The following is a 26,424-nucleotide window of genomic DNA, read 5'->3' on the forward strand; positions in this document are numbered from 1 at the left end:
TACTATGGATACCCGACTGGTGTCTCACTGTTATTGTTCCCGGGAACAACATGCACTAGTAGGAACTAACAATCCTATTGTTTACATTTCCCGGTGTAACCGGTAATACCGGTTGGGTCACGTGCTTATCATTCGGTGTGAAAATGTTCACACCGTGGCATCACTAGACTGTTGCCAACTTTGGTTGATGATGGACAGTATTTACCATGTTTTTCAAAGCACTAATCACGGTACCACGGTTTTAATGATAATGAAAATTTGAAACGGTACGGTTAAGGAATTTTATCACGATTATCATTAAAAGCGGTTATCGTTACATCCCTAATATATATATATATATATATATATATATATATATATATATATATATATATATATACACATACATATATACATATATATCAGGGTTTTTTTTCCAGTGAGGCAAGGGAGGATGGTCCTCCTCTATTTTCTAGAAGAGATGGGGGATTTTATATAATAATATATTTTTTTTTAAATAAAATATCAATCAAATGTGTTTTTTCTGAATAAAAATCATGTTATTCTTAAAATGCTTCAACAACAGTGACCTCTGTAGGGCATTGATGGAGCAGCATGCAGACAGAGTCTGTGCCAGTCTGTCATGCCCTGGTCATGCCCTCGGGGGGTAGAGGAGAAAAAAATCCTCCCCTAGGGCGTTTGATTCCCATGGTAATTTATCTCATGCAAAATATTATTGGTTGAAAACGCATGCATTTGACAAGGAACAGTGAAATTATGTGTGTTTCAACCAATAATATTCAGCTGGAGCATAACCCGCCCCCACCAATCAATACCAAACAATTAATGTATTCAACCTAATTGGTTGTTGATTGGATAGATTGCTAAGATTGACATTGTATCGTCCACTGATGAATGAGTCTCTCAATGCTGAATCAAGTAGGAAGTGAAATCCACTTTGCTGTGATGATCCATGTGATGACCTGACAGGAATGATTTACGACATTTAGTGACGACTAGGGATGTTCATTTTGAAAAATTTCCAAAATCGATAATCGGTGAGAATTAACGATCAATTATCGATTATCGATTTAATACTTAGAAAATTTTCAATATCTTTTTTTTTTTTTTTTTTTTACAAAATGCCTATGGCAGAAAATACGAAAGACAACGTGTTCTCCTCAATTAACTCTTTATTTCAATGTGTCTCCTCTCCAACACTCCTCTTAAACAAGGCTGTTAATGACATTTGGTGTTTACTTTGCAGACTGCAAGTTTGCATGTTTAACTGTTAAACAAAAAATATGTGCGTGCTTAACGCAGCTGAGCCACACCTCTCTTACTGTAGTCTTAATTCAAATTATATAACCGCATCTTTTAGACACTTGACTTACACACATACATACAGTAGCCTACATTCACTTCTTACTGTACTGTAGTCTTAATTCAAATTATATAACCGCATCTCTTTTAGACACTTGACACACATGCATACAGTAGCCTACATTAACTTAACTTAAATAAATAAACAATCAAAATGTACAATCCAAAACGAGAGTGAATGAGAGAGAGAGAGAGAGAGAACCAGAACGAGAGAGAGAGAGAGATGATGCTATAGTAGGGGTGTCACAATATATCGTCCCACGAAATTTCGCGATAGTAAAACGTCACGATATGTATCGTTGAGATGAAATATCATATCGCAAAAAAAAGAAAGATTTTTTTTTTTTTTTTTTTTTTTTTTTTTCAAAAAATAGACTAAGAAACGTCTTTGTTTGTTGAAGTTCAATGTGTGGAAAGTAGTTCAGTTGAACAAGTCTCTGAAGAGACACATGAGAAGTTATACAGGAGAGAAACCATTCAATTGAGTTTCTGGCAAAACTGTTTACTTGACAGGAAAAACTGAAGATGCAAGTCTTGTTGTTTGAGTTTGAAGAAAAACTGAAGATGCATAATGAGAATTTATACTGCTGAGAAACCTTTTAGTTCAAAGTAAATCTAAGTGACGGTGTAACTCATTCTATTTCAAGATAAGCCTTATCTCCAATCTCATGTTTTTTCTAGTTGTTATTGTAATAACAATTTCCCACAACAGCATGTTTTGTATTTGTGCATTTCAAATAAAATACTACTTTTCCAGTCATATATTGTCATTATTCAAGTTTAAAAAAATATTGTTAAAATCGTATCGTATCGTATCGTTATCGTGAACCCAGTATCGTGATACGTATCGTATCGTGAACTGAGTGTATCGTGACACCCCTATGCTATAGTGTTACTTACTTCACATGCCTATTATTTAACTTGGAGCCTCATAACACAAATGACTGACTCATGAAGGCGTGGTGACTAGTGTCCCATGAAACAACAAAGTAAAGTTTAACTCCAGCAGCGTCCATCGGCCTACTGATTCTTGTTTAGGAAGATAAGCATGTTAACATGCTCTGGGGTGAGACGCGAACGCAGCTTGACAGTCAGTCCAGCAGCAGAAAAGACGCGCTCTGAAGGGACCGAAGTTGCAGGAATGCACAGGTATCGTCCCGCTAACTTCGCCAGCCTAGGGAACCTGCCTTCATTCACTTTCCACCACTCTGCAGCGCTGCACTCCAGGGACAGGGGAGTCTCCCTCATGAAGTGGGTAACTTCGTCTTGCATCCCAGCGTCGTCGCGACAAGTGGAGTATTCCTTCCCAAGCAGCATGGCCATAGCAGAGGCTGGCGTGGCTGGGCCGACCGCCTCCTCTGTGTCGGTCAAGGCGGTCCAGCAGTCAGTGGTTAGCGCAACACACTGGGCTGTGGCTAGCTGGACAAACAGCTCTTGCTTTCGCTTTAGAAAGCGCTTTTCAATCCGCCTGGTAATGGTGCTTCGCGAGGGAAGCTGATACAATGGCTCAATCACGTTCATCAGGTGTTGAAAACCGTTGCCCTAAACGATATTTATGGGCAGCAAATCTGTCTCGATGAGGTTGCATACGGCCTGGGTGATTTTTTCTGTACGCCGGCCATCACATCTCCTCCCCGCTAACGCCGCAGCGATGGTGGGCTGAGACGACAACGAGGCGGCGGCGTCATCTTCCTGGTTAACCAGCCTCGGATGTACGCTGTTCAAGTGGTGAATCATTGGCGTCGTAGCCGTGTTGTACTTATAAACTACATCACAGTTCTTGCAATATACGAGGTCGTCTTTTAACTCGAAATGGTCCCATACAAAACTTCGCTTTGCACGCTTCATTTCCTCTGTCTGCTGTGTTGTCTCACTTCAGTTCTTCTCGCTCAATTAGACCACACCCATAGCCCCACCCACAGAGGTGTTCTGTTCATTGTTCTCTGTCTGTCCAATTGCGCCCTCTCCTGGTTGCAACCACTAGTGAAAATCAAATTTGATAGTTATAGCAATTTGATTTGACCAAAAAAAATAATAAAAAAATCGATCCAAATGCCACAGGATCGATTCCAATCCTTAACGATCGATTATCGATTTTCGATAATTGATGAACATCCCTAGTGACGACAGTAGCAGCATATTATATTTCCCCCTTATTTTTATTTACTTTTTATCAAGCAGTTAAGTGTTCACAAGCCAGACAGTTGTTGCATTGGATTATGAGCCAAAACGAGTTTCGAGTTGCGGGCCGCGCTACGGCGGGATACTGGGATATTTGCAATGTCAGAAAACTGGAATATTATATATATATATATATATTATAGATGGGATCGTTAACGCCGTTAACGGCTGCGTTAACGCGAGACTCTTAACGCGCGATAAAAAAATTATCGCCGTTAATCTATTCTCAAAGTTGTCTGGTAGCAGGGTCCACTTATATTGAGCAGGCCATGATGATTATCACTTTAGAATGGAACAGGTATGTAAGCGCGGACATTTATGTCTGCCTCCCCCATCCTGGCTGCTGTGGGGGGGTGTGAACAACCGAACCTGCTCTCTAGTCATCTTCCAGTGGCCTACACTACTGACCTGGCAGTCATCTGCTCTAAATAATGTGCATGCTTCAAAAACATGAGGCGGCGGCGTCTCTCTCTCTCTCCGTCTCCCTCTCTCTCTCTCTCTCTCTCTCTCTCTCTCTCTTTTGCTCTCTCCTCCGTCAGTCCATCGTTGTCGTGTGGCACCGTGTAGGCTATAGCACGAGTCGTGAGCCGATTTGCCCTCAAACGCTTCCAAACGCTCCCGATGCTCCGTGCCGGCTGTGCATGAGAGATGCAGCTAGCCGGGCTCTGGCATCATGCTCTCTCTCTCCTCCTCCCAGCCTCTCTGACGTGCGGGAGCCACACTCATGAATATTCACGAGTGATCCCGGTGATCTCATTCCAGGTAGTTCAGGATAGAACTTTGTCCAGATGAAGACAAACCATGTGTGTAACCTGCTGGTTTCTTACCTTTAAATGCCTACTGGCTATTCAAGTTGAATTGAATAAACAGAAACCTGTTCACAAGGACTTACTTCTAGTCATTATTTATGTTGCACACACATATTTTGAATGGCTTCGACAGACTTCAAATGACCCATTTTAATCTAGATTAATCTAGATTAATGACCAGGATTAATCTAGATTAATCTAGATTAAAAAATTTAATCTATTCCCATATAATATATATAAACGTCTCGGCTGCAGCGGTTCCACTACAGACGGCATGGATATGCAAGTAAGTCAATTGATTTCAATTTATCCGGGCCTTCTATTAAATTCGGCGTGGAAATGGTTCACCGAGCAGCGCTGTTTTTTTCGTATTTAGGTTTCATGCTGTCATTTTTCCTAATAAAACCCGCAAACTTAAATTCCCACATTTTTAAACTGAATTTGGCCGGTAAAACCATCGCTGACTGCGAGCTCGTTTTTAAAGCGTGAGTGGTAATCTTTATACCATATGAAAGTAGAAGAAATAAGGAATCGATTGGGACGAAGATGGTCAACCTAGCATGTCGGGAAGGGGGGTGAATAACGCTCCAAAGTTGATGAATTGGAGTGTACAACTAAACGAGTAGCCTATGCTGACGTTGCAGCCAGGGAAAGGCACACTCTGTTTCCAGATGCAATAAAGTGTAATTTAACGCTATTTGACAACAGTTTCGGCCATAGACTTTGTCAAGTCTCATACAAACACAGTGCAAGACAGCCATTATAAAGACAGGTGGGCTGATTGAATGGACAACACCTGTCTTGTGAAAGCACACCTGAGTGTGATTACAATGACATCATAGGATCAGTCATGCAGTAATAGGCTACATTTCCGGTACTGGCGCAGATTAAACAAAAGGTTGATGTCACAGGTAGGCTGTATACCATAATATATCATGAATCTATGTGAATAAATAGATTTATATAAATAGTAATCACAGCCTAATGCATAGAGATAAATCCTGAAAACTTCTCGCAACAGTTCTAGCCTAAGCCAGTGGTTTTAAAAGTGGGGTCCCCAGCAAAAAGGGGGGATAATCTATTTCCACTATTTAGTTTAGTTTATTTGTTTAGCACAAATTTAGGTACAAATCTGTGCAAGGTGGGAACGAAGCCTTTGCAGGCTTGTACAGAGTTCCACACCTACTCATATTAATTTCGTGACATGCAGGCTAAACATTCAACAACAAAAAAAACACAGAAAAAGAAAAGCTACATGTTAAATCAGCAAAGCAGTGAAAACAAGGTCATTTGCATCTGGAGCAAAAGCAAGAAGGCTAAGAGGAGAACAAAGTCTGTTCGAGAAAAGTTGTCAAAATCTGTCAGAGAAGGATGAGTACAGGGATCAGGAGGACAGTAGATGTTTCTTCAGGTGCTTTTTGAAAGCAGAATAAGAGGACATTGATCTTAGCGGTAGGCTTAATTTACTCCAAAGCTTAGGACCTCTAAAAGTAATGTTGAATTGGTGCCTTGAAGTCCGTGTGCGTGGTAAAAGTAGATTGTTATTGCTGTGTCTTGTTTGATATGAATGAATATTTGTGGTGGGAATGAACAAATATTGAAGGGTGACTGGAAGATCATGTTTCCTATATATAAACTTGTGTAGAAATAAACAGGTTTGATAAACATTCACTTTATCAATGGGTAATATATTATACTTTTTAAAGAGGGGTGCCGAGGGAGCGTATCTATTAGAATGAGATATAAACCTTAGATATTTCTTCTGTATGATGCATAATTTGTTGAGATATGTAGGATAGGTTGCCGCCCAAACAATGTTGCAGTAATTAATAAATGGAAACAGAAAACTATAATATAAGGTTAAATGAGCTGAGGAGTGAATTAAGGGACAGACCTTCCTCAAAATGCCAAGCATTTTTGCAGATCTTTTTGAGACAAGGTCAATATGGTAAGACCACTTCAACCCGCTATCTATAATAACCCCTAGAAATTTAGTATGCTGAACTAATGCAATTTCAGCATTATTGATAATAATTTGAGCTAGTTCTATAGGGTAATATTTATTTACATTACAAAAGATCATGAAGTTGCATTTCTTGACATTGAGGGTTAATTTATTCGATTGAAACCATTCCGCAACAGAAGATAGTTCCTCGTTGACAGTTCTAATTAAGGTGTTGAAGTCTTCATGATTCCATGCCATCCATAAGTAACACAATCTAAGCTAGTGTAGAAGTGAGTAACTAGGCTAGTAATAACCATAACAGCACAAATAATTGACAAAAATCTCGAAATAAATATACAGTATTTACTCTGAGAAAGGAAATAATGAGAAAAGGAACAATTATTGATGGTTAAAACTGAATAATGACATCACAACAGTCTAATCCTAATACTAATTTAAAATTAGATATTCCTCTAAATCTGTCTTCAAACTGCAAAAGAGAAAAAAAAAACGCCCAAATTTTTTCCCCTGTTTCCAAGCTCACCAGCCGCCACTGATATATACTGTATATATAACACCAATGAACAAAAGCACACAAGTGAGTAACACACACAAAAACACACAAAAAAGACTTGGTGGTGAGTCAAGATTCAACTCCTCACTGTCACAAGTACATGGTGATTGCCTTCTCGTGCATATCATAGCCTCTTCCTTATCTGACCTGCTTCTCTCTGATGGTTTGCAGAGAATCCGTGACCTTGAAGACAAGACGGACATCCAGAGGAGACAGATAAAAGACCTGGAAGAAAAGGTAGGCTACTTTCGAAGTTTTTTGTTGTTGTAAAATGAGTCACCTTTCAAATATGTTACAGGGCTTAAAATTTGGCGCAGGACTGCGAGATTCGCGCATCTTTTTGGAAATTCCTGCATATTTTCAATTTATAAATGGTTTACACCAGGGGTCTCAAACTCACGGCCCCCAGGCCTAAAATGATTTCATACGCCCGCCACTTGATATCAAGTTATAGTGAAATCAGGCCCGCACCTCCGCTCGTTGTAAAACACAGAGCGCGCTCCCGAGGCGTGTGGACGAGGCGCTGCCTTCATGCAGATGAGCCGCACTTCACACCAGGGTTGCCAGATAAATTTCCATAGATGTGCCGTTCCTTAGGCGGTTTTGTGTGCATTTTGGCGGGTTTTGAACTCTTTGAGGCCCTATTCTCCCACAGGCCTTAGGCGCAAAAACTGTCGTTAAATGCAAAAAAACGTGCCTTGCGCCTGCCTCGGGAAGATATCAACATGGTTTTAGGCCCCGAAATGCGCTTTACGCCAAAGAGGCGTGGCGCAGTGCCAGAATAGGCCAGAATGGGCGTTTCGGCCTTAAATACCGGCCTAACGATATCTTCCCCCCTGGCGTTAATTTAGCGCTTAGCGCTTTTCAAAACCAGGCCTTATTCAGTGCGCCGCGGATATTGTGCGTATTTACGCACAGCTCTCCTCTGCCATCTCACACTCTCTCTCCCCCCCCCTCTCTCTCTCTCTCTCCCTCTCTCTCGCGCGATATATCGCGAGTTATATCGTAGTTTTGAGCCCCTGTCATTCAGAGGTTGTTCTCTCCCCCTCTCTCTCTCTCTCACTCCCTGCGCAGCACAAATGTAAAAAAAAAAAGCTGTTCTCTCCCCCTCTCTCTCTCTCTCACTCCCTCAAATCTCCCAGCAGGCATTGACACTAATGCATTTCGAGAATAAATATCAACCAAAGCAGCCTAAATTGCCTAATGTGGTAGATAGAAATAATGTTTCTGTTCACACAACATGCAATTCTCGAACATTTCAATATTGGCCAAAATAAAACATAGAAATCCAAACACAACCCTACGTGAAACATATATGTACCCCAGGTGGTATATATATCCCTTGCAGATACAACGTGACTTAGATTAGAGACAGCCATAACACGGTTCTGCTGTGATGTCCTGTGATGTCCGCTCCGCTCCAATAAGATTAGGCTTACTTCACATTTACTTTTACAATAAAAACACATTTATGCAATGACTTTACATAATGTAGGCTATATTTATGTGCATCATCCTACCTGTGCAGCAGTGGAGAGAAAACAATATCATTCTGGACAAACTTTCACCAATCTAATCTCATCATGACATAGGGATAGGCTATATTTTTCTAGCCAATGCGTTTCGAACATTCTTTTCACTTTGATCTTGCTATAGTGTAGCGTATTTACATGCTTGCAGTATTTAAACTGCAGTTAGATTGGTTTGAGAAGCATAATAATATGGAATAATAGCCTATATATGGAGACAGACAGACAGGGATGAAAGGGAGGGGGGGAGCAGAGTGCTTCGCTTTTCCTACCCGGACTGGATCGCTCCGTGGAATTGGAGCTTAAAAGTGATTAGTTTACTGCACTTCCCCAATGAGCAGATGGTGCATAATTTTAGGCTTAACTCATTGAGTGCCAGCCACTTTTGGAGAACGGACGCTCCCAGTGCCAGAGTTTCAGAGCGTTTTCAGTGATTTCTCGAGGCCCACAGAATATTGTGTTATATTACTATGTAAACACCGAACACGCCCAAAGAACGATGAGAGTCTATTGTATCATCAGCAAAAAAAAGTTTATTGATATCATTTTCCGTTCTTTAGTTATCAGCCGGAGAAGATAGGTTGATTTCACCAAAAACAGATGTTTCAGACTAGAAGCTGAGATAATCAGCCTTTTGTGAAATGAAACATTTCAAGCACATCACTGACTCTGAAGCTAATATTTTCTGATGTAGTGACACCTCAAAAATAATTTCCTTCAATAAAAGAGCGAAAACAAAGGAATTTTGTTTGGCAAAATAATATTTTTTAGCTGCAACCAGCAGCGCTGGCCCCTGCTGCGCAGACCCTACACTTTCTTGCTGGTCTTGATTTACTGCTGGTGGGCATCAGATATTCTAGCTTGTGTTTGCCAACCAATCTGTCCATCGAGCCTGCTGTCTGGGTCTGTCTGGGTCAGTGTTGTATGCTGCCCTGCGTGCCCCACCCCCCTCTACTGCAAACCCCTCCTCCGTGGGTGTGTCTCTGGTGGCTCTGGTGGCTCTGTGCTGCGTTTGCTCTGCACTGAAAACCCAGCTTTTTCACAGCGTTCCGCGTGTATTTGTCACCGGCTCCCAGCGCTTCCAACTGAGAATAATAACAACTCCACAACTAATCATGTGGATGGGGCTATCGCAGCGGACACGGAGGGGCTCAATTGTGGCAGCAGATTGGCTGCTGCAGGCACAGCTAACGTTATGCTTCATGCATATCGATGCATACCGATGCGGTTTCCGTGTCCCCACGGCTGCTTCTCTGTTTTTTTCCTCACCTTTCTGTAATCTGGAGAGCACTGTCGCCACCTAATGGGTCCGTAAAATAGCTTTTACACATTCAACATCCACCATACTTTCACAGGAGATGCCTCTTGTTTTTCATCCACGTCCCACCGTCAAAAAACGCATTTGACGCCGATCGACGTCATTGGCACTCTACGTTACTATTCGATTTGACGCCGATCGACGTTATTGGCACTCAATGAGTTAAAAGGCGTGGTTATAATGCTTAAGGCCACCTGTAGCGCCGACACCAAAATATCGAGTGTGCTGGATCCGCACCCACTAATCTGCGCTGCGCCTGGCACTAAGCGCAGTTTTTAGGCCGTTGCAACGATAGAGCCCATTTGTGCTGGAAACCGTCAGCAGCATCTGGGAACATGGCTTCACACTCCAGGCCAGCAGTATCATCACTGCATGTAAAATCCACCTCATTAGCAGGTGATTCGGTTCACCCCAGTGAAAGAAAAACATTTGCAGCTAAAATGTTGTCTTTTGTTGAGAAGTGAACATGTTGCTGTCAAAAGCCAAAAGAAAGGTTGATGACGAGCACAGACAGTTTCAGGAGAAGTGGGAGAGTGATTATTTTTTCGTCAAGTTCAAAGGGAATGCCGCCTGTTATTTGCAAAGAGGAAATCGCCGTACTAAAAGAATATAACCTGAAGCGAATAAGAATAAGAGAATAAGCAATGATGCAAACTAGTCACCTTTTTCATCCCAAAATAGGGCACTCAAGTGAATGATTTTGTGTCTGCCCTGGTATCCGTCACCTTTTTAACTATCCATGACTTTGCATCCCTGAATAAGAGTCTAATTACAATGTCTTTTGTCATTGTGTTTTATCTAGAGACTAAGCAGCCATAGGCTTTCGGTTGTATTAAAGCCTTTATTTTTTGTATTGAGTAATACACTTTACTAAAACACTCATATCATATTATAATACCCCAGGTGTGCATAAACTACAGGTTAAAGGGATACACCACTTTTTTGGAAGTTTAGCTCATTTGCCACATCCCCCCCACATAACCAAGATACACCATGCCTTACCGGCACTGTCCGCTCAAAATTTGTACGTATCGACGTCATCGCACGTTTTTTTTTACTGAAAGAAATGAAAAAACGTTTGTTTTGTTTCCGCGAAGCTGCTGCTGGCGGTGGCCTCACTGGCTGGCCTGGCCTCCAGGCGTCTCTGTCCTGTCTTTGATGCCAATGCGCAGTACCGATCATCCGGGGTAAACGGGACATCAACGGAAAAACAAGCAGCTTGCTCCACAGAAAAAATGTCTAGCCGTCCTCGTACGTCCAAAGTGTGGGAGCGTTTCACCCACAATGATGTGAAATGCGTGAAATGCAAAATCTGCTAAATAAACGGAACTCGCTTATCATGGCAGCACGAGTATGATGCGCGAGCATCTCAAAAGGAAGCACGTTGTGGTGAATGCAGACGATGATGGAGATGAAGGCTAATTACTGTAGCTTGTTAGCTCACTCACAAGTTTTAGCTGCTAACGTTAGCTATTGGCTAACGATATTAAGGTTAAAAGCCTTGCTGTAACGTTGTCATCATAGCGACATTAAGATCACTAGTGCAGTGCCCGTTCCCCCATGCACCACACGGTGGGCGCTTTCCCCCCGCACACACACTGCACTCTGTCAGATCCCCCTAAGCGCAAGTTTGAAGTCGATCTAACAAACGGTTCTCAAGATACCCGAATGACAGACATACAGACAGTCCTGGAATAAGTCCAAATTGCATGAAATGCACTCCATCGGGGTCCGAGCAGCGCACTCCCCAAGTTTGAAGTCAATCGGATGAACGGTTCTCAAGATAAACCACTTTTTGTGTTGCCAGTAGGTGGCGCTGTGCCGAATTGCACAAAATTATGCACTCCATGTCAGGTTCCCAGCAGCACACTTACCAAGTTTGAAGTCGATCAGATGAATGGCTATCGAGATAAACCGCTTTTTGTGTTGCCAGTAGGTGGCGCTATGCCAAATTGCATGGAATTCAGCTCCCTGCACTCCCTTGAGTCCCCCTAAGCGCACTCCCCGAGTTTGAAGTTTGAAGTCGATCAGATGAATGGATGAGATAAAGCGCTTTTTGTGTTGCCAGTAGGTGGTGCTATGCCAAATTGCACGGAATTCAGCTCCCTGCACTCCCTTGAGTCCCCGTAAGCGCACTCCCCAGTGGAAGTCGATCGGACGAACGGTTCTTGAGATAAACAGCATTTTTTATGTTGCCAGTACGTGGCGCTATGCCGAATTGCACGAAGACAGGGCACTGCACTGCACAATAGGGCACACTCCCAAATTTGAAGTCGATCCGACCAATGGTTCTCGATGGCATGCAGCAGATGATGCTCATCCATAAGCAGTTGTGGAAATAGCCAGGTTTTACTCTGGGAACCCTACTTACACATAATGGGGGTTCCCGGAAGTGGCGTGGCCCTAGAGCACGGATACTCAACTTGCTTTGCCTGGGGGCCACTTTTGCAAAATGACAGGAGGCAAGGGGCCAGTCAATAAACATTAATATTAATTTTTCTGTAGCAGATTGTAGGATTTTGGGGTGTCAGCCGGAGTTTAGTCTCACATTTTTTTGCATAGTTAAAGAGATAATCAACACTTTTTCCACTTTTTTCTGCTGAAAATCAATATATATTGGAAATTAGCTGTGTTCTTGAGGAATCCAGGTCAAAGTCCTGACATTTACTGTAAATCTGAGTAATTCCTCTTCTCTTCTCACATACCCATGCAGTTCCATACAAACCAAAAAGGCAAAAAGGCCAGCTGTAGACTCCCAATTTTCCTCCCTTTCTATTGGCAGAGCTCTTGATCAGTGATGTCGCCAAACCCAGCCCGCCCATCTCTCGTGCCTAGGCCCCTCCCAGCCAAAGTTTATAAAAGTGACTGCACACCATGCTGGGACTATGGAGTGTGGAGAATTGTTGAATTGGGAGAGAGAGAGAGATTTGTGGAGCGTTTTGATTAGACTGCATAGTGTAAATTGTAGTATTTAGTAGTTTAGGTTTAGTTTTAGAGTATGTCAGATAGCCTAGGTTGTGTTTGTTTGTTTGTAAAAATAAATAAATAAATAAATGTTCATCTGTTTGCATAGGTATGTGAGAAGAGATGAGGAATCACTCAGTTTTACAGTAAATGTCAGGACTTTGACCTGGATTCATCAAGAACAGGCAGGACCTCGAATCTCCAAAACAGCAACTTTTCAGGAAGTTAAAAAAACCTGTTTGCTCTTAAAATACTGAACCAAACATCGTCAAAGTTGGCACATGTCTTAATTATAGTTAGTTTCCCGCTGAATGTGTCATTACTTTATTAATATCTTACCTGGATAAGCTCAAATGATGATGTTTATATTATCAGTCCGACTTGGAAGCACTCTCTCCTGGCCAGTCAGGCGCTGATGGCCGCCTCCCCTCTGGCTTTAACTGAAACTACACATGCGCGAGCAGGAAATGCACAGAGCTCTGCCATTGGCTCTGAAATTTGCCCGCCCCACAAAAGTTCATCCTATCCAAATGTGGAGTGGGCAGATTCAAAAGCCTGAAAACTCCCCGCCCTTTTTTGAAAAACGGACAAAATCTGTTTGGCTCAAAATCAGTCTGGCTCAACTGTTGAGTATCTCTTTAATAAACTAGGCATCTCACATGCTACGCAGTAGGCATTCACGACTAGTGAATTTTACTAGTCGACTAGTCGTCCCTAAAGGTAGTCGACTAGTCGTTTAAAAAAAAATATATATATATATATATATATATATATATATATATATATATATATATATATTATATATATATATATTTTATATATATATATATATATATTTTATCTTTAAGAAAGAACATGAGGTATTTACACGACATACATGGACTATCATATCCCATATCCCCCACAAAGAACATCAAAACACAACAAAACAAAACAAGAAAACTGCATAAGATACACAATAATCCAAGAACAAACAAGACTATTTGACAAACAACCAAACAAAAACAATGCATTCAGCTCCTATCCTGATAAGCCTAATGACACTGGGGTAAAAAGTTCTTAAAGTCAAACTCTGTATGTGGTTGCCATATTTTGGGGATGTCTAAGAATCTGCCTTTGCTCTTGTAGTAAATGTTATCCAACGTATGGTAGCTTGAGAGTTCATTCCACCAGTGAACTACAGCTGGGGTATTGGATGCTTTCCAATTTAAAGCTATGCATTTCCTAGCTGCCAACAGGGCAAGATCTATGTATTTACTTTGAATGCATTGTTTTTGTTTGGTTGTTTGTCCAATAGTCTTGTTGGATTATTGTGTATCTTATGCAGTTTTCTTGTTTTGTTTTGTTGTGTTTTGATTTTCTTTGTGGGGGATATGGGATATGGGATATGATAGTCCATGTATGTCGTGTAAATACCTCATGTTCTTTCTTAACACGTTCACTGCCAATGACGAGTTGAGTCGTCAAAAAAAATCCAACGGTTGACTGCCAATGACGAGTTGAGTCGTCAAAAAAAAAAAAAAAAAAATTTGACGGTGGGACGTGGATCAACGCCCCCCACGTCTCCTATAAAAATATTGGAGCCACCGAACGTGTACAACCCATTCCACCGACCCACTAAGTGGCGACAGTGCTCTCCATTCTAGAAAAAGTCGAGCCAAAACTGCAGGGGAACGCGCGATGAAACCATTCTCCTACTGTAAAATGGATTGGCGAAAACGCTTTCGCTTTCGCGCTGATTGTTGGCGGTGGGGGATTGCAAATTTGCATAATAGATTATGGGTGCAACACACTTTGAAACACGCAGCATAAATAAGACCAGAATCGCAAAAGAAACCCCGTTTCTTGGGGTTTCTCAACCGAAAACCCAGAAACGAACGAGCCTCATTCTCATACTGTAGGCGAAAACGCTTTCACGCTGGAGCACACGGGCGCACAACGGTGGGGGGTTCCAAAAATAGACTGGGTGGAAAACACACTTTGAAACACGCAGCATAAAGCCTAGAATCGCACAAAGCTTCATCAAAGCTCTCAAACCCAAGAAACGAGTGAGCCCCATCCACACTCCCAGGGAGGGAGGCTGCTCACTGCTCAGACAGGCAGTAGAAACTGCTTGTGACAAACGCTGCTGAAAGCCACCAGACACGCCCACGGAGGGAGGAGTTTGAAGGAGAGGGCGTTCAGAACTATATTGTTTAGATGTCTGATCTCTCACTGATGCCAAAAATAAATGGTTAAAGTGACTGTTCTGCCTGTTTGATTGAATTTCACAAAACTGCGATTATCTCAGCTTTCAGTCTCAGACGCTGAAACCATGCTGTACTCAACGGCTAATATCTACATAACTACTAACTCTACAAACTAACTCTTTTAGACAGAGAAAGCACACATTCTATTAGTACTTTTGTGAACTTTGTGTTCACAAAGTCCAAGCAGAAAATAATCCTCGGCTCTTGTAAAATGAGCCAGAATCCTCAAAAAAAACCTCTGGCAGAAGCTACCTACAGTAAAAAAAAAAAACGGCTGGCAGTGAATGTGTTAAAGATTATTATTTTTTGTCGACTAGTAAGCACAGTGTCGACTAGTGGTTTTACTAGTCGACTAGTCTGTGAATTCCCTACTACGCACGCTCAATGCCTAGGCTCGCGGGCTGCGCGGGCCCACCCGCCCTGCAGCTCGCATACACTGGCATGCACAGCTCAACTTCGCATCACTGATGATGTCATAGACACTGTGACATCATCAGTGATGTCACATTGCTCTAACATCATCAATGCCTATGACATCATCAGTGATGTCATGAGATGGGTAGCTCTTATGACATCACTATGACATCATCAGTGCCTATGACATCATCAGTGATGTCATAAAATGAATTGCTCTTATGACATCTATATGACATCATCAGTGGGACAAGAATTGAAACAGACGGACAGAGATTGGCCACTTGCCCCTTTTATATATAGATTACTAAAATGGTTATTGATTGTCAAAATTATAATTGATTTATTTTATTGATTGACTTATCCATGCAGCACTACTTACAGTACAAGTACAACCTACTATGAAGTACCGTACTACCAAGTTCATTAGTTCTCTTTTTGCTAACAAGCTGTAGCGCTGACTGGTGTTTTCATCTGAAATCTTGGCAAATCAACATTAGATACGATTTTGAATGCCCCAGGTAGTCTTTGGTCCAGGAATCAACAATATTTATGAAAAACATTTGTCAAACTCAAACTCAGTAAATCCTGCACAGTGACATAACTTTTTATATGATTTTAAAGTTCTAAAAAAATCGATGACAAGAAAAACTTGTGATGATATGATTCACAGTTTAAATCGCAATTGCAATGTTCTGTCAAATAGTCGCAATTAGATTTTGTTAAAACACGAAATAAGATTTGAAGTGTGTTGAGGTTTGAAGTTCTAATCAGTATTGAGGTGTTGAAGTTACAGGTACTCTCTGAAACGCAGCACTTCCGCTATTGATACTGTACCAGTTTCCCTTTAACATGAACTTCTCTCTGTGTCTGCCTCTGCTGTCTCTAACATGCCTGGAGTGATGCCTCCTCTAACTCGCTCAATCTCTTTGTTCCCTCTTTCTCTCCCTACTCTATCTCTATTCTCTCTCTCCCCTCTCTATCTCTCTCTCTCTCTCCCCCCTTTCTCTCCCCTCTCTCCTTTCTCTCTATCCCCTCTCTGTCTCCTTTCTCTCCCCCCTCTCTCTCCTCTCTCTCTCCCCTCTCTCTCTTCTCTCTCCTTTCTCTCTCTCCCCTCTCTGTCTCCTTTCTCTCCCCCCTCTCTCTCCTCTCTCTCTCCCCTCTCTCTCTTCTCTCTCTCTCCTTTCTCTCCCCCCTCTCCACCCTCTCTCTCTCCCGCTCTCTCTCCCCCCTCTCTCTCTCTCTTGCTTTCTCCAGTTTTTGTTTCTGTTCTTGTTCTTTTCTCTTGCCTTTATCCTTTGGCCTTGAAGTCTTTGGCGTGTCCTGTAGCAGAGGTGAGTCCCACGGGCTTCAAGGAAAAACATACCAAAAAAAAACATCATGGTCATCATGTCTCTTCCAGACCGCGGTCAAATACTCTATGCAAATGAAAGCAAGGTGCAGCAGTGCTGTACTGTAGTTCACCAAGCATGAGGTGAAAACCGGGATTGCCATACTACTCTTTGAATTTGAATTGTCCTGATTACTTGCAGCCATTAGGGTTTCCATTGTTTTCCCACAGATAGTCAAGTGGATAAAGAGCATCACTCTCCTTTAGAAAGTAAAGTCGAAAGAAAACTTAGAAATATGATTTGACCCTGGTCTACTCACTGCCCCTTCTACACATTTACATTTAGCGGCTTTCATCTCGCTTTCTCTCTCATTCGTGTTGTCACCCCTACTTTCTCTTTACATTCACCCTTTGCCATGTTGCTTTTCTGTCTTCATTCATGTATTTTTTTGTCTGAGTTATATCAACAATGTACATGTTTTGTTAAAGTTTTCCAGCTAGCTGATGCCTTTGAGCGAGAGAGAGAGAACAGAGACTGTCACCAGCTTCACCTTCTCTCCGACTCCTATACATTTATTTGTTGTCACCTCTCTTCACTTGGTCTGTCAAAGCATGAAGGGGAAAAAAGATTTGGGAATATTTAGTCATCATTCCATTGCAAACAGATACAGTATTACAAAAAATAACTAGAACATTCAAAGTCTAAGATAGTAATGAAACAAGAACAAAGCAGAAATAAGCAATAAAAACAGATGAAATAATAAAAAAATATATAACAAAGGCTATAAAATTGATTGTGAACAACTGGGGTATGTAAACATTAATTTTGTTGCAGACAATTTACATTTGGGTAGACTGCTAGAGTAGGCATTACTCTGATTAAATAAATATGAAAGATAATACTATAGGAAATATAAGTCATATTAGTATTTAACTGAAATTAATGTAAAAGATAAACAATGGTAAAAAAAAATATTGTATTGTTATACTGGTGTAATAATCTATCTCCCTTTCTCCGTCTCCCCCCTTCCTCGCTCTCTCCCTCCCTACCTCTCTCTATCTATATCTATCTCTCTCTCTCAGGTGGCGTGGCAGCTTGGGGATATTGTTTGTGATTGCAGTGTTATTTATTTTGTGGACGAGCGTGGAGCAGTGTGCATAGCAGTGGCTGCTAGTGTCGTAACGGTAGTGACTGCTGTCAGTATAGGTGTGTGCTGGGCCATGACGGGGCATTCAGACTTTTTTATATATATATATATATATATATATATATATATATATATATATATATACCGTATATATATATATATATATATATATATTTTTTTTTTTTTTTTTTTTTTGGGGGGGGGGGGGGGGGGGGTCTCTCTCTCTCTGTGTTACTGGAGGGTACACACACTCTGGATGGTGCCCTGTTCAAATGCTGAGGAACATGACACCTCTCTCCAAACAGCTGGGACTACTGGAACAGATCACATGGATGAACAGACACACACTGACCGGTAGAAAGAGAAAGACACACATACTCCTTTCACACCAATGGTCCAACCAGGGTTATTCCCAGGTTGATTTTGGGTATGAAAGGGTTCAACCGGGTTGCCCGACCCGGCGCCTCTCAAGGTGAGTCGGACAAGGGTTGATTTTAGTGTGAATGGCACCACTCAGGTTGCTATTTGTTATGCTAATAGTAATTGTTATGCATCTCTCCCGGTCTGACCCTGGTTGTTGGTATGAAAGTGGTAATAGATGTAGACACGCAGATACACATACAGTATATACAATATGGATATGCACCGTCCATCCATGGACACACACACATACACTGTCGCACACACATGTAGACACGCAGATACACATACAGTATATACAATATGGATATGCACCATCCATGGACACACACACAAACATAGACACGCAGATACACATACAGTATATACAATATGGATATGCACCATCCATGGACACACACACATACACTGTCGCACACACATGTAGACACGCAGATACACATACAGTATATACAATATGGATATGCACCATCCATGGACACACACACAAACATAGACACGCAGATACACATACAGTACTGTATATACAATATGGATTTGCACCATCCATGGACACACACACACACACACACACACACACACATGTAGACACACAGATACACGTATACATACAGTATATACTATATGCACCATACATCGACACACAAACACACATGTAGACACACAGATACATGTACACATACAGTATATACTATATGCACCATACATGGACACACAAACACACATGTAGACACGCAGATACATGTACACATACAATATATACTATATGCACCATACATGGACACACAAACACACATGTAGACACACAGATACATGTACACATACAGTATATACTATATGCACCATACATGGACACACAAACACATGTAGACACACAGATACACGTATACATACAGTATATACTATATGCACCATACATGGACACACAAACACACATGTAGACACACAGATACACGTATACATACAGTATATACTATATGCACCATACATGGACACACAAACACATGTAGACACGCAGATACATGTACACATACAATATATACTATATGCACCATACATGGACACACAAACACACATGTAGACACGCAGATACATGTACACATACAGTATATACTATATGCACCATACATGGACACACAAACACACATGTAGACACGCAGATACACGTACACATACAGTATATACTATATGCACCATACATGGACACACAAACACATGTAGACACGCAGATACATGTACACATACAATATATACTATATGCACCATACATGGACACACAAACACACATGTAGACACGCAGATACATGTACACATACAGTATATACTATATGCACCATACATGGACACACAAACACACATGTAGACACGCAGATACACGTACACATACAGTATATACTATATGGATATGCACCATCCATGGACACACACCCACATGTAGACATGCAGATACATATACAGTATATACAATATGGATATGCACATCCATGGACACACACACACACACACATGTAGACACGCAGATACATATACAGTATACAGTATATACAATATGGATATGCACATCCATGGACACACACACACACACACACATAGACACACAGATACATATACAGTATACAGTATATACAATATGGATATGCACATCCATGGACACACACACACACACACACACACACACACACACATGTAGACACGCATATACATATACAGTATACAATATGGAATATGGATGGTGCATATCCATGCACCATCCATGGACACACACATACACACACACACACACATGTAGACACGCAGATACATATACAGCAGGGATACTCAACTTGCTTTGCCCGGGGCCCACTTTCGTGAAATGATAGAAGGCCAGGGGCCAGTTAAATACAAACAATATAATTTTTCTGTAGCGGATTGTAGGTTTTTGGGGTGTCAGCCGGAGTTTAGTCTGACAATGTTGTGCACACCGGATAGTTAGTTAGGTTAAGTTAGTTAGGTTAAGTACATACATAAGTGCCTGGGTAGTGAGCAGACGGCGGTATTTGACAATTTAGCAGCTAAATCATAGATTATTGAAAGAGATTCCATATTCCAGACTGAAATGCAGAAGTGGAGTATTGGCCAGAATGACATGAACATTTGGACACTTATTCAGCGGGTATCTTGCATGTTGCGTTCAGGTGCACTGTAAAAAGAAAAGAAAAATGCAATTCCACCGCGGGCCACACAGATGGCCCGCGGGCCGCATGCGGCCTGTAGGCCTCAAGTTGAGTATCACTGATATACAGTATACAATATGGATAATGCACCATCCATGGACACACACACGTGCACACACACGCTTTGACAAATCCAAACCAAAGTCTGCGAAATGCTCTCTCTGCCATGCAGGGTAATATGCCATTCACCACCATCCAGCCACAGTGGGATGATCAACAGACAGGTCTCCGTCTATCTCTCGCTCTCTCTCTGATAAAGTAGGCAGACAAACCACCCGACTACAGCTCTCCCTCTCCATCCTCCTTTTCCTGTCCAAACCTGAAAGAACGTTCTCCGCGAATGCAACGTCTGGGTGAGCCAACTCAGGACCCATGAGCCAACAGACTGGTCTCAGGTCAGATCATAAGAAATGCTGAGGTTTAATGCGTCTCCTCGGCTGACCTGTCCTCACTGCTCCCAGAACTGTCGTTATGTGGACTATTTTGACTCCAAAGTTTCTGCCTGGAAAAGACAAGACTGCAGTGCAGACTGGGATGTACAGACAGACTGTAGGGGGGATACAGGGTGGACACAGAAAACAGACTGATTAAGGAGAGAAAAGGGGGGGAAAGAGAGAGTAAAAACAACAGTTCCGCAGAGTCCACTGCTCTCCGACCCAAGTCCACCAAACCAAGGACCCTAAAAAAGAAGGATAAGACATCACTCATGTCACAGTGTTCGAATTTTGCATTGGGGCCAGAGTTTGGGGACAGTTCTCTATGAGGGATCACTGTTGGTAAACAAACGGCTTACTGGGGGTAACTTTATAATGGCCTTGGGTGTCTTGCTCTAGCCGGCTGTGCTGTTTACTAAATTCACTTCATTAAAAAAAAACTTGGACAGTTCACATAACTTTAACACGACATACATACATCAGACTCTTGAGCTACTTCTGCTCTCACTCAGAATGTCAAAATATAAGCGATGTGATGTATAGTTTTTGAGATACTAACATTTGTTTGGCACAACTCACACTAGTTAACTGCTGCGGGGTTCCGCATTTCCGGCTGGTTGTCACGCTGATTCGTCGTATTGAAGTGAACAGGGCAGGCATGGAAAGTCCCACTATAAACCATCATATCTGTGTCCTTTCACCTTTGATTGAAATATTATAATAATAATATAATATATATAAAATATACCAGATGAAAGAAAACACATTATGTGATGTTGACTAATGTGTTTTTTTTTATGTAAATGTGTGTAATTATTATTGGTCTCCAAACAGATCATGGCTCTGACCAGCAGCTGCATAGCTCAACTCATGCCCCTGTTTGCGCCACGATAGCTAGATTAGCAAACTACATCATGATACAGGACCAAACGAGGCAGGTCTGACCTATTATGTTATGTGTTTTCTTTCATCTGGTGGAAGCATGTTTCAGTCCAACATGAAATGGCACAGATATGATGGTTTATAGTGGGACTTTTCACGCCCGCCCCCATTCACTTCAATAGAACTGGCCCCAATGCAAAATTCGAACGCTGTGATGTGAGTGATGTCTTATCCTTCTTTTTAGGGTCCTTTCACCGAACCTGGATCTCCACATGACAACCTACGGATTGACTGTATGAACTTGACTCTCTGGGTTTCTTCTAGGCCTACTTCTTTCTTTTTTACAGCTCCCTCCAATCAGTGTACCAAGATTCCCCCCGAGGAAACATCCCTAATCTGTACTGTAATATATACATTTGTTGATATGTACATGTGTCTTGATTATTTCATGTAGTCTCTTCTCCTCTTTTTCTTTCTGTGAATAGTTGCACCTCTCTTTTATGACTTCCCTGCAGCTTGAACAGTTGACATAGTCGGCAGTTTATAAATGACTCAAAGGGGTGTAAATTGCTCTGTTTTATTGTGGTGACAGCTGCAAAGATGTTATTTCCTTGGACAAATTATAGCTGAAAAATACTTGGAATATGAACATGGAATGATGGAACATTTGCCTCCCCTTCTCTGCTCTTTCCCCCGCTTGCCACATAAAACGTTCTCCTCTTCTACTGTCTAAAGATGTGTTATACTGGTTGACCAGCAGGGGATGCTGGTTTCTTCTGAATGGTCAGTCAACACACCCTTTAAACTTCAACATAACCATCTTCTAACTAACTTGTAAATATGTCCAGACAACCTTGCAATGAAACTTCAGTTGGCCGATTAGTGCCAGTTAAAATCTATTCAATTTCAAATTCAAATCAAATTGTTTTTGTCTTCAGTAGTCAAAGTCAAGTGGCATTCAGTTCAGTAATTGTACAGACTCTTCAAAAGGACGTGTGATTTTAAATGTGTTTTCTTTGGGACGGAACATATGTTCATGACAATACGTTCTAACACATATGCTGCTATTAACATATTTTGTGTTGAAAAGTAACACAAGTGTGTGTCCCAAAGAAGACACACAAATAATGACACTTCTAAAAAGGACCTGCAATTTTAGCACATCTGTGTTTTCTCTGGGACAAAACATGTTTATGGCAATACATTTTAACACGACATGTGCCATTATTTTGTGTTTGATTGATTGATTGAATACTTTATTGAAACAATGGCACGAGAAATACAGCGTAAGACCAGATTCATTGAAACAAAAGGAATAAAACACAACAAAGCCCGAGGGCTTATTTCCATTGTGGTCCTAGACGTGAAAACTAATACTAACTAATAATAACTAACACGTGTTGAAAACTAATACAAGTATGTCTCCCAAAGAAGACACAACATGTGTTAACAGTGTTAATTTTGTCGATGAAATCTATGACCAAAAATGTTGCGTCGACTGCCTATTTTCACTGATGAAAACTATACGTTAAGTAAATAAAAACAAAGTAGTGATGACAAAAACTATGAGAAATCTATTGAAATGTTCATCAACAAATAAAAACTAGACGGAAATGTTAGGGAGGGATGAATTGGGAAGAGATCCAATCAGAAGAGAAGAAGAAGAAGTTAAGTTAAATCTGTGTCTGTATTACACGTTCAAACCTCAATACCATTCCATAATAAAAGATTAATAGATCTTTCCAATGAGTTTGGAAATTCTAAAGAAACAATAGTTACGGTTTTCTTTGACTAAGATGAGACTAAAATACGCTGACTTTTAGTCAACTAAAACTTGGAAATAAAACAGGATGAGGTTGACTAAATATGATAAAAACTATCAAGAGATTTGCATTTGACACAAGACTCAGACTAAATAAATAAGAAATATCTGACCAAATGAACACTAGTTAATGACTCTTAAAGGGTGCACTGGTTGGGTTTTATTTTTTCTACTAACCAAAAGTCCTTTGCTACTAACATCATGTCAGCAGCTCATGCTCCTGGGCTGTCCCGAGCCGTTCAGGGCCCCGCCTTCCCCCAAATGAAACAGGAGAAAGTGAATGCAACACTATACTGTACCTGCACTCCTTCTCTCCTCTCTGACTAGCTAACCATGCCCGGCCTGTTGCAATATTAACTAGCCCATCGTGCTTGTTCCCCATGTACCTGTATCCCCACCCCTCCAGCCCTCTCCATTCACAGGTCTAGGATAACCTACTTCGGCATCTCATTGCATAGCCTACAAGCAGCTATGGCCCACTTCACTCACTTTACCTTACCAAGGGGAATGACTGAGACTATTTTTGTGCAAACTCGGCTATACTAGCAGTTGCCTTAAATGCGCTTTCCCCTTTTCAATTTGTATGTTCCTTTTTAACAATTATTTTTTCAGGCGGTTGATATTATAATTGTAATGTATATATTTTTTGTTTTTATGTCACAGAGGATTTTTTTTCTTTACCCCTTCTGTCTTCCAACCAGAATTTAACCCCCCCTACTTTCATGTAGATTGTTAAATAAACAGAAAAGGGAATAATACTGATAAAAAAAATAAAAAGTCCATGACCTTTGACCTTGAATGCAAAATGTCTTCATTTTGTCTTTGTCATTTAAGAGTTTTTATTATTATTATTTATTATTATTCAGCACCCTGTATACATCCATTATCTTTTCAAATGTCATAATAACACTGGATTGAATCTTCTGCATTAAAGAAAGTAAATGATGATAGATATGTATAGTGAGTCCAAATGGCTGTTAAACAGGCTTACTGTATGATTCTTCTGACATCTTCAGTTGTCCTCAATTCAGTTTACACTTAAGAGATAATGTTCTAAAATCATGTATCTGTTTTGGAAAAAGAGTGAAGAAACCAGAGGTTCATTTATTATTACATTCTGCTTAAAATATAGATTTTATTTAACCTTTATTTAACCCAGGTAAAAACAGTTGAGATATGAAATCAGATTCCGTAAATTACCGGTAATTTGTCAAGCAAGTTTTTAGTATAGTGCCCAAATATATTTAAATCATGAGAGACTAGTATGAACGTTCAAAATAAACTTTAATGATACAATAAAACAAGATTAAGGTTTGGCTCCATGATGATGCTCCTCCTGCGATGATGAGGGGAGGCCCTCAGGAATGCATAGAATAGAAAACCGCTTGAACCAATTGGCTATTGAGAGCCTGGATAACTGTGATAGGAAGGAGTATGAATGAAACGGCGTGGATAACTGAATGAATAGGGGGGGACTTGAATGGATGGGGCATCATGGGCTGCTAAGTACATGATTGAAATGAGGTCTAAGACTTCACTTTATTTTGTGCTATCAGTCGTTATGCAAACGAAAGTTTGATTTATTTATTATTATATTTTTTCTGTTTTCAAATGAATGTGTCATTGTGATTTTCGTTTGTTAATGTTGCACTTTTTTGCTGTTGTCTTGTCAGCCTGTATTAGCAGCTGCCATCAGTTGTTCTGGCTAATGGAGGTCTGCTGTGTTCAGGTCAGGAAACAGGTTTGGAGCCATATCTGCTAACAGCTGATGTGTGGTGCACATGTTTCACTCCACAATCAATGGACACATCCACAGCAGCTAATGGTCAATAATATTCTTCATAGACTACATGTTTGGACCTTTTTTCTTTCCTTCTGTGATGATCTTTTTCTGGAAATCTGCTGTGTTGTCGGTGCTTTGAAACCGAGTTGAAACCTCTGTCTCAGAGGTGATCTTCTACATTATGAGAATCATCAAACCTTCCTGTGCTCTCACCCAGGGAGCAGTAAAGGCCTCTCTCTGTTCAATGCGTTTTCCAGGTTTCTGACAGTTTTTTTTTCTTTTTTTTACAGCAGGGATACAGAGCAAAGTCAATCCAGGATAATAGTCTGTCTTTTCACTTTAACCGTGGCTGTCCTTGCCAAGCCAGAAGAGAACAGGGAGGGGGGGTGGCAGACCAGCTCTGCCAAGGGACGTGTCTGTCATAAAAGCTCTTCTGTCTGTCCTCTCTCTCATTTCAGCACCTATCATCAACACATACTGTAGGTCATCTGAAGCTGTACACTGCCTGGCTGAATAAGATGTTCAACAACTGGTGTACAGTATTTATTCAGCTTTATGTTTTAGGCACAACATTTAGCCTTCTATAAGCAGTTTCAATGGTCAAGTGATATACTGTAAGTTTGTCGGTTTAGAAATGAAAACACTAACATTTTATGTCTGTTTATATAGAGATCGAATGAATTCTTACACACACCATGACATAAAATAGCCATAATTCTGTATATTTCTGGCTCTGGGAAAGCATAACCATCTTTGACATGTTTGCTGTGTGCAAATGGAAACAGCTAGCTTTCCCTGCAGAAAATCCACTGTGGAGGCGTTTCCAGCACAGACAGTAAATTGGATGACCAAGTTTTCATGATGAGTCATTTTGGATGACATGACTTTGTGATGACATGACTTTGTGCCATTGTTGTGTCTTTGGCTTATAGACTCAGAGTCATGTCTGCCTTACTGTATGGATTCAAGATGCAAGCATTTCTTACAGGACATCATTCAAGGCTTCTTAACCTTGTTTGGGCACCAGCTGGTCACTGGCGGATGCAG

At 41.0% G+C, this 26,424-nt stretch overlaps 1 protein-coding gene across 2 annotated transcripts in view; it reads left to right on the forward strand.

Moving 5' to 3' along the window:
- jakmip2 (janus kinase and microtubule interacting protein 2) overlaps window positions 1-16,653 on the forward strand; it is a gene marked incomplete at both ends in the record, with an annotated part of 66,000 nt that extends 49,347 nt beyond the window's left edge. For both annotated transcript variants that reach the window (XM_083648403.1, XM_083648404.1), the window contains 2 exons: window positions 7,043-7,108; window positions 16,603-16,653. In XM_083648403.1, coding sequence (XP_083504529.1) covers window positions 7,043-7,108; window positions 16,603-16,653 — 117 coding nt within the window. The remainder of the gene's footprint in view (window positions 1-7,042; window positions 7,109-16,602) is intronic.
- Window positions 16,654-26,424: the final 9,771 nt, after the last annotated feature.

Source organism: Poromitra crassiceps, assembly GCF_964638095.1.
Source record: "Poromitra crassiceps genome assembly, chromosome: 1".
Classification (NCBI taxonomy): domain Eukaryota; kingdom Metazoa; phylum Chordata; class Actinopteri; order Beryciformes; family Melamphaidae; genus Poromitra; species Poromitra crassiceps.